The 9,506-nt window shown below is 46.1% G+C and overlaps 1 protein-coding gene across 2 annotated transcripts; it reads right to left on the reverse strand.

Moving 5' to 3' along the window:
- Positions 1-4,407: 4,407 nt before the first annotated feature.
- On the reverse strand, positions 4,408-7,251 carry LOC123097886 (uncharacterized). 2 transcript variants are annotated; one of them, XM_044519735.1, is made up of 3 exons: positions 7,001-7,250; positions 5,035-6,888; positions 4,408-4,941 (listed from the first exon to the last, which is right to left on the reverse strand). In XM_044519735.1, exon 2 carries the CDS (start codon positions 6,656-6,658, stop codon positions 5,048-5,050), a length of 1,611 nt encoding a protein of 536 aa, XP_044375670.1. In that variant the 5' UTR covers positions 6,659-6,888; positions 7,001-7,250; the 3' UTR covers positions 4,408-4,941; positions 5,035-5,047. The 2 variants fall into 2 exon arrangements, with proteins under 2 accessions (XP_044375670.1, XP_044375671.1); XM_044519736.1 differs by having other exon boundaries at positions 4,408-6,888; positions 7,001-7,251.
- Between the last annotated feature and the right edge of the window lie 2,255 nt (positions 7,252-9,506).

A 9,506-nucleotide genomic window follows, 5' to 3' on the forward strand; every position in this document is an offset into this window, starting at 1 on the left:
CACAATAGATAATTCTGAAAAGAAAGCGGACTGACGACCCTCTCTGTCGTTTTTGTCCTGAAGTTGAGAATATTAACCACCTCTTCTTTAGATGTCTTGCATATTTTACACAATATTTTTGGTGGATCCCCAACTTTATTTCACAAAGCAGGAACCTACACATTGTAGGAATTGTTGCGGTGTGCTGAGTTATCTAGAAACTAAGTAACGGAGCCTACTTTGAGGAAATTGGTTCGCTTCATGACTGAATTTATTTGCTATGATCGCTCATTTATGCGTTATTGGGCAGGATTAAAAAATGAAGGACATCGACTAGCGCCGGAGAAAGGGGCTGAAACTTTGAAGGACGAGGTAATGGGAATGCATGATAGCAGTGAGGCTAGATCGGGGAAAGGCACACTCATGCCAGAGGCGAGGAGACCCAAAGAGGATAAAGATGAAGATAGAGAAGATGATGATGCTGAAGCAATGGATGGCGATAACTGTGAGCCGTTCATAAGGATGATTGTGAAATGTTGGAATGATGGTGGAGATACACTCTTGGGTAATATATATACTGCTAGGTTTTTTGTGTGTTCCTCTAGGTTTTCCTACGTTCTTTAGTTCTTGAGCCTGTTTTAGTTTTTGATTTGCACTAGGATGTTGTTTCTCTTTTATTTATATTATGTTATCTTTAATAGTGGAACCCGATCCATCTTTAATCAAATGGAGAAAGTTCAACATGGGCTACATTTGGCCCAATAGTTATACATGACTTTTCAGTATCGGTCTATTGAAACTAAAATTGGGGATTTCCTAGTTGCCGCGTGTTGCGGCGAATTGTCCACCAATAACACAGAAAAGGGAGCGACCGAGTAGGAGATGGGTCAGCCCAATTAGCTAATACTCGTTTACGGTTTTGGGAGCGTTCAAGCTATAGTTTTTATAATTGTTTTCTTGTTCTTTTCCAGTTTTTTTTTTTTTGAAAACTTATCCCGAATTTCAAAAGTTCAAGTTTCCAAAATTTGTTTAAAAATTTCAAAAAATTATTGTGTTTTAAAAAATTTCAGAATTTCGAAAAATGTTTCATTTTCAAAAACTTGAGAAAAAATTTCACATTTGAAAAAAAGTCATGTTTTTAATAAAATATTTAGAATTTATAAAAATGTGGCCAAATTTTAAAATATTAGATTTTTCGAAAATTATTTTTAAAAACAGGTTTTGAAAATCTGTGCAGATTTAAAAGAAAATATTTAAAATTTCAAAAACATTTTTACAAATTTCAAAAATAGTTTGTGTTTGAATATAAAAACTGACTAAATAAACTAGTGAAAAAGGAATGCCTTTTTCAGTGACACCTGTAATTTTATTCATACTCATAACAATTACAGGTACACTGATTTGGTTATAAGATCCAAGAAAATACAAAATAACTCCTATGACTAAGAATTACAATGAAATTTCTTGGAAACACCTTCTTCATTGTATCAATCTCTGCTAGAAGAAATACTCCAAAAACTTTAGTAAAGAGGCTGCAATTAGACTGGAGCAACAATATTGCCACTCTTTCACCATCACGAACATTACCAATAATGGTTTTTGAAATCACCTTGAATCGCCCATCCAAAAAAAATGGAAAGCCTTGATCGTTAAACGTACTTGGGCCGGGGATGCTCCCCTAAAAGTGCAGGCCGTCAGATCACAATATCTTCACCAATGTGTCGATGAAAGATTTTAACTTCACAAAGAATCAAACCAACAAAAAAGTTTGACACACCAATATAAACTCAGGAGATCCGAGTAATCAAATTTGCGAGGAAGAAAACTGTCTAACCTCACGGCACCGTCAGAAGAACGAGAGTAAATTTATTCTCATAAAATATGATAATCAGTAGATGATGACGAAGAACATAGGATTCTTGAAGATGCGAGGTCCCCCCATCACTCAACGTCAAGATGATAACCGAAGGTGAGGGGACCAAAAACTCTGCTGTAGCCCTAGCGATCGACCGGGTCATCCTAATGAACGTAGATGTGCTTTTTTTGAACACGGTACTTACGAAAGCGCTCATAAGACGCGCGTACACTCATCCCTATGAACGCACACCGGCACACGTGCACATCCTATCCCTATGAGCACCTCCGAGAGACTGAGGCAGCATATCATTTTGAGATTTTACGAAGTCACCGTAGGCACCTCGTAGTTGACGGGAACCTCTCCTCCTGCTGAACGTGCATCGCCAGAAATTCTGAAATAAATCCAGGATAAATGCAAGCACCAGAAATTGAACCCTGCTGGGCCGTGGATACCACTGTCTTTCTAAGCATCCAACCAGAGGTTGGTTCGCGAGAGTAAATTGTTGATGGGCCGGCCCAGTTAGCGACCCCCTGTGCGGAAAGCTTGACTATTTGCCACAGTGAGCGGCAAATAGGAGCTCCCAAAAAATTGAACCAAACAACTAAGTAGCTCCCTCAGATGGAGGCCCGAAGTCTTAAAAGAGATGACTGGAATTCTTCCAGATTCAGGGAACTCACAATCTTTAAACAGAAACTCAACATAAGCGATCTTTTCTGTCTAAGATATCTGCAGTCACCGTCCTAGCTTCTGAACGAATCTGGACTCGGCCATCATCTGAACGCTCTACCAGTTTTGCTTCCGCAATCTTCTCACTGTCTGGACCTTTGAATATCTGGTATGCCCCTAACGCTCTACGTCCTGACGCACAAAGAAGAATCTATTGGCATGTTGCTGGAGAGAGGCGTCCCGATCCGGCTACCCCACGACGTATCCATCCATCCACCCACACGCAGACCACGCTACAGAACTTGACCAGCTCTATCGTTTCTAAGCCAACATGACGACGTGTCGTGAAAAGATCCCCAGAAGCCGGCGCACTTGCGGGTTGTCGGACAGGTGGAGCATTTGACGTGTAAACCATTATTAGAAGAAAAAAGCATGTTCAGATTCAGAAAGATTTCAGGTAAAGACTGATTCCTAGGCCGGGCGAGCAATAAGGTGGGGAGTATATTCGATAGGGATACCATTACGGATAAGCACTCGGTGCATGCTCCTGCGACGACATAATGCACCAGCGGTCTGGAGTATAATAAGAACCTGGGGGATAGTACATCATCGAGGAAACATACCATGCGCTGACAGGCCGTACGAGAAAGTGACAGAAGCCCAATTTATCCCTACGGATAAAATTTGGTTACAACTTACAAGGCCAGGAAACAGTCTAACACTGTACGGATTCATAGTACTGCCACCATATGTATGCATAGCATAGTTCTGCAAAATTTGACCCTCGGCTCCCTCTATTTATCGGTCCTTAATGAATGCAAGGGCACCTTTTCTTTAGTCATAGGTCGAATCGTTCCACAAACAAGAGGAGGAGCTTATCCAGTTGAGACAGGAACCAGGAAAAAGCAGCACTATTTACTGGATTATTATTTACTACAGGGGTGCCGAGTGTGCCAAATAATAAGCACTCAACAATTCGAGAGCTTATCAAAAGCTCCTCCTCCTACTCGCGGCCCCGGAGCCATGGCAAAGCTCTTCTGTGGGTGGAGCAGCCACAGAAGAGGCGCACCTTATAAAGCGGCCCTTGAGAGGAGGAAAGGCCGGCTTATCGAAACGTGCAGATAAGAGGGGGCGCGCATATAAACCATACGCACGCCCAGCAACAGCAACACAAAAGGTAAACAAAACAAACAAAACGACGGTGTCAAGTTGCCACATCGCAACGCCATCCTTCGTAGGTCAACAGGATCGGATTAACAAATGATTATTATCGATAACGCTAATCGCAAGTGGATATGCGCGAGGTCCTCAGGCCTCAGCACAGGAACAAACATCGCCTTTCGACAGTCCTATCCATGCGTCCAGGAATTATAATGCAACCTGGCCAGAAATGACGCCGCGCCGGCTGTCTATGTCATTTAAGACCAATCGGTCGTGGAACCGAGTCGCCTCCAAAGGAAGAATCATAGAACACACCAACTATAACCCAACTTGCAAGATAAGATGACAACGATGCTGCTCGCCCTGCATCTTGTACCTCATTTACTCACCCACATCGTGAGTGGTTCGGAAAAAAAAAAGGTTCTCAAAAGATGATGCAGGGTGAGCAGCAGCTGGCAGTCCCAGGGCAAAAACTTAATATCAAAACAGTTGCCACTTTGTTATGAGAAAAATTCTCTGGTTGCTAACAAGGTGTTGCGTGAGACGTAGGACACCAGAATAGGTAAATACCTCCAAATGGGGCTAATCCTATCCTTGCAGATACTTCACTTCAGCAAAAGAAAAATGCAGATACAACTCAGCGTTGCGAACACTGCAATCACTTCAGCGGGGTTGAAGTTGAACTGAACATAATACCAAAGCATATGAAAGTGAATTCAAATTACTACAGCAGTGCACATAACTGATAAAGACTAAAATCTATATTGATGACAGATTGTTTACATTGGTACCTTCAAACAATTGCACTCGCCTTCCAGCAATTTCCTGGAAAGCGTTCGAATGCTGATAAAAACAATAGTACCGACAAAACATGGACAAATCCTACAAACACTTGCATGAGCTCCTTTCTTGGATGAAATTTCCAAGAATGACCACAAAGCAGACTTCTCACCAACCTATGAAAACTGACTATAAATGCCTAAACAGACTGCTCACCAGAGTAATGCACAGATGGAAGCACATTGAGCAGGCGACAAACCTTTTAATACAAACAAAAATTCCACAAATCAAAAGATAATACACAAGGTACTCCCCAGCAACGATACCAAAACATAGGGCGCTATGTTCCTTGTGGCCTGTAGCATGCCCCTAAATTTCCACAGCTGCCAACTTCCAACTACCAGAATGCTTCAATCGACTAGGACTGCTCCGTCACAATTAGCAAAACTGAGCTGCATTTGTTGTATGGTAACATCCACACCTTGTCTCCCCGCATACTAGAGGGTTAGCAGACAAGACAGCAAAGGATCAGTCAAGAGCAGCTGACAATAATAGACACTCTAACTACTACATGAACATCTATCACACACCTTCAACATGTTTTCATTGGCACCATGATGAGGGAGGCCTCAGGGACACACGGACTTCATGTTCTTCAGGTCCAGCACGGTGTTTAGGGACAATAATCTCTAGGCCTGTTCCTGATTCATCACAGTATGCTTCCAGAGTAGCATCTTCTGGGATCCGGGTAGGCAATGGAACTTCCCGGATGAACTCCCCTGGTGGACAATGCTCAGGTGAAGGATCCGTCAACTTGAAGGTCCGGTCATGTCGCTTCAAGAATGGCATCCGTCCGACACTAGTGCATGATATCTTAACGACACCATTCGTAAGAGTGTTCTTCCAGGTAACCTTCACCTTCTGTATATCAGCAAATGGCAGGCTAATGATGATCAAGTAGCCCTTGCTATCTTCATATATTGTTTTTGCGGCAGTTACTGGCCCAGAAGCATGACGCATCACACCAGTGAAGTCATTCGTCCATGATGGCTCAAAAGTGTGGCTCACATCCATGTCCTGAACCTTGTCTGAATTTGAATTGCTGCAATCCTCTTCCATGGCAGAGGGGGAGGAATCCTTCCTACGTTTGTGGCACACGCCTGAGATGTCCATACCATCCCCAGAACCATGCTTTGATGCATGTGTTGACAGGTTAAGGCCAGAACCATTCAGCACCTTCTTGTGATGGCCATGTGAGGTGCTCTTTGCTGGAGCAGCAGTTGCAGGCCTCTCGAGCTCAAATTCCGTGGTCGGCAGATTCCTCCATGATTCAAAATCATCCGCCTCAGTGGGAACCAAGAAATTGGCATCTCTCCCAGTGAGCTCGAACCACCTCTTCATATCAGCCTCAGGAACACCCACTAAGTTTGGTGCCCGCACGATCTCAATCCCATGAAGGCACTGCGGGTTTGACAACCCCCGGTAGTGCTTACGCTGCATCCGGTGTGAGCGCACAAACCCTTTGTCTGCGCTGAAAGGAAACTGTGGCTCCCCAAGGCGCGAGTGACCGTTCATGAAGCTCCTCAGCTGCATCTTCCCCAGGGCATTCTCCGGCCGGTCCTTAAACACCCACATGTACATGTTCTCCATGTCATGCTGCACCAGGAAAGCATCCAGAGTGGCACTATTACCATTCCCAGCAGCAGTGGGTGCCTTCGTCTTGCCGCCCTTATCAGCCGACATGACCGGCTTGAAGTAGTGGGTGAAGAAGAACCATGCACCCCAGATGCTATCATTCCGCTTCACGCACTTGCGCGCGGCGCTGGAACCGGAGCTCTTGGTGTGAGACACATGGACAGTTGTTGTGGTGGACACCGGGGCCGAGGTCACGGCGGCAGCAGCAGGCGAGTCCGAGTCATAGAGCTGCGGGCAGCCGAGGCCAACATCCAGCATGTCGACGTTGGATTCATGGAGGTTGGTGGTCTGCATGGCCGGAGGGGGAGGCGACGGGTCAGCGGCGAGGGGGAGGTTGATGTCAGGGGGGGCGGCTGCGGCGGCATGGAGGCAGCGCTGGAAGGGGCCTGGCGGCGGGAGGAAGAGGTCGAACTCGTCGTGGGAGGCAGTGTCCATGGAGAGGAAGGTGGAGGGGCCCTGGTGCGGGTGGTGGGCCGTGGCGGTGTCCATGGAGAGCGCGGTGAGCAGCGACTCCCCCATGGAGGCGGCGGCGGCGGCGGCCGTGAGGGGCGGAGCAGCCCTGTTCCAGGCCTCGTCCCCCGGCGGCTGCGCGTCGTCCGTGGCTGCGCTGGTGCCCAACTCTCCGTCGCTTCCGCCTCCACCGCCTCCTCACCGCGCGCTCCTCTCCTCCGAATCTCTCCACGAGCATCAGTTAACAGCCAGGCTTCACATCTCCCTCGCGTCCATCACACGGCCGGGAGGAGGCTTCCCTGCAAATCAAATCACACGGGGAAAAATCACATCAATCAATCCCGCATTCGAAGCCCAAATCTAACGAGAAACCCCACGAATTCGAGATCCGGCCCGAGGAAAGCCACGTACCTACGCGAAATCCAAGGGCTCCGCAACCCTAAAAATCGAAGAAGAACAACCCCGGCAAGAACGTAGCGGAGGCCTCTCTCGCAGCAGAGCAGAGTTGCAACCAATCAATCAGTCGAAATCAAATCGAATTCCTGTTGAATGTTGATGAGCAGCGGGTGGGGGAGGTGGGAAGGGGGGAGACGGTAACGGAGGAGGGGGGGAGTTAAAGGCGCCGGTGGGCGCAGAAGGAGCCGGGGCGGGGGGCGGAGGCGGCCTCCCCCAGAAGGAGCCGGGACGAGGGGGAGGGTGGGGGGCCGTTACTTGACGGTGACGGCTGCCTGGGCGGGAAGGATTGGCTCGCCTTGGATCGGGAACGCCAGCCAGAGGAGGGTGAACGGGATCGACGGGCTCTCCTCTCCTCTGCCCTCCTCTCTAGTCGAGTTTGGATTCTTTTGGGTTGCAAAAATATTGCTGTTTTGAAAATGGCACTACCGTGCTTTGTACAACTTTTTTTGTGTGGGGAAATTCATTGTTTGCAATTCCATGAAGAAAGTGTCTGACTTTTTTATTTCCCACTGCTCGCATTTTTTATGAAATTTGAAATATGTAACAAACTTGAGTTATCAGCATTTAATTACTTTCAGCTGATTGGAAAATATATTGTTTAAATGGATTTTATTCCGGACACACCTCATAGTTTTCGAGTTGTGAACGTGCATAAGTAGTTCGACTAGAATAACGGCCCTTTTGTTCAAACCAAAAAGGCACAATCTTTCTCCTTGATAGTTTGCTACATGTGTCACTATTAATAAGTACTATATAACAAAAAAGGCATTCTTTTTTTTTCTTAATTAAGCTTCTGTTCTGCGAATCTACTAAGGAGAACTGCCGTACAGTCCTATCTTTTTTTAAGAAAGATCGTAGATGATTAGTAGCTCTTTTTCGAAATCGATTTTGAAAAAGAATGGAATAGGAGGAAAAAAAGCTTATGATGAGCATCTATTGGAGTCGATCATTTCCAAGATCTAATTCTAGTTTCTTATTATGTAGTGGAAACGCCTCACAATCTTCAGTTTTAGGCTTACGCTTAAGGGAAGAAATGTTCTTGGTTTGCCACATATGTCATTATTAATGGACCCCAACGCCGAGCGAACCTAAGAAATTTAGGGTTCCCAGGGAACACCGCCAAAAGCCATTGAATCATGATCCAACATATGGCAATTTCTTTACATGACGTGGCAATTTTTCCACTATTTTGTTTGCACTACATGACAACTTTTGTCTTCTATCATGGCACATTTACTGAAGTTGCCATGGCAAGTCCGGGGCGTTCGCTGGGAAAACGCTCCCAAGAAACTTTCACGAGATAACGTTTTCCTTGTTAATAAGCGCTATATATAAGGTGTGGAGCAGGTGCCCGCTTTGTATGGGCATTTCTATTATATAGCTACAATATTGTCCATGTTTCGTCGTAGGTGGGCCTCCTATTGATTCCACTCGGGGCAGGACGCTGTCATGCAAACCCACGATGCACTAGTGATGGGGCCATGCCATGATGCCGATGGAGATTGACGGTGTTACGTTCCAGGGGTGCCTCACCTGATCGAAAGTCGGCCTGAGTAGCCCCCCCCAGATGGGTTACGCCATGGGCTGATTAGCCCGGCCCATGGCCCTACAACAAGGTGGACCCAAAAAACTTGGAGCATACGACGAGATTACCAACGTCAAGGAGGACTCCCCCAACCAACTTAAACATGTAGCCATAGACCTCGGTACCCATATAAGTCGAGGTCACAGATAGTCAAATAGAAAAAGAATCCTAGAGCTATTGCTCAATACCTCGATACTTGTAACCCCTATACAAACAAGAGCAACAAAGAAGGAGTAGGGTATTACCTCTTCCACGAGGGCCTGGACCTAGGTAAAACTCTGCCTCTATTTCCATCGGATCTACTCGCCTAGTCAGATACACTATAGAGGGATCTGTCGGAAAATAATCCGATAGTGGCGCGCGAGTTAAGGGTTGTACTAGGTGAACCCAGAGATCTGACAGCATCTTTTGTTGACGCCGATGCCATAATGATGGGTCAGATCTCCATGTTCGACTCGAGTTCTTTCGCTACCGACTCAGCGGGCCGTATTGGGCTTGTCGAGACCTATGCACCAAGCCAGATTGTCCAGTTCAGCAATCTAGAACTCATTACCGATTCGCGCGGCAAGCTCATCCTCCAAGGCATGATTCCTAGCCCAGCCTTGGAGCGACCGGCAAACTTCACAAACCCGTCGATGCCCCATGTTGTGGCCAACGTCGACTCTCCATGTCGTCCTGGAGGAGGAGGTCAGCGACACTGAGGAGGTCAAGGATTTCGGCGAAGAGATGTGGGACTGATACGTCTCAAACGTATATATAATTTTTATTGTTTCATGCTATTATATTATCATTTTTATATACTTTTTATAGGAACTTATATTATTTTTATGGACTAACCTATTAATTTAGTGCCCAGTGTCAGATCATGTTTTCTGC

Source organism: Triticum aestivum, chromosome 4D (assembly GCF_018294505.1).
Source record: "Triticum aestivum cultivar Chinese Spring chromosome 4D, IWGSC CS RefSeq v2.1, whole genome shotgun sequence".
NCBI lineage: Eukaryota > Viridiplantae > Streptophyta > Magnoliopsida > Poales > Poaceae > Triticum > Triticum aestivum.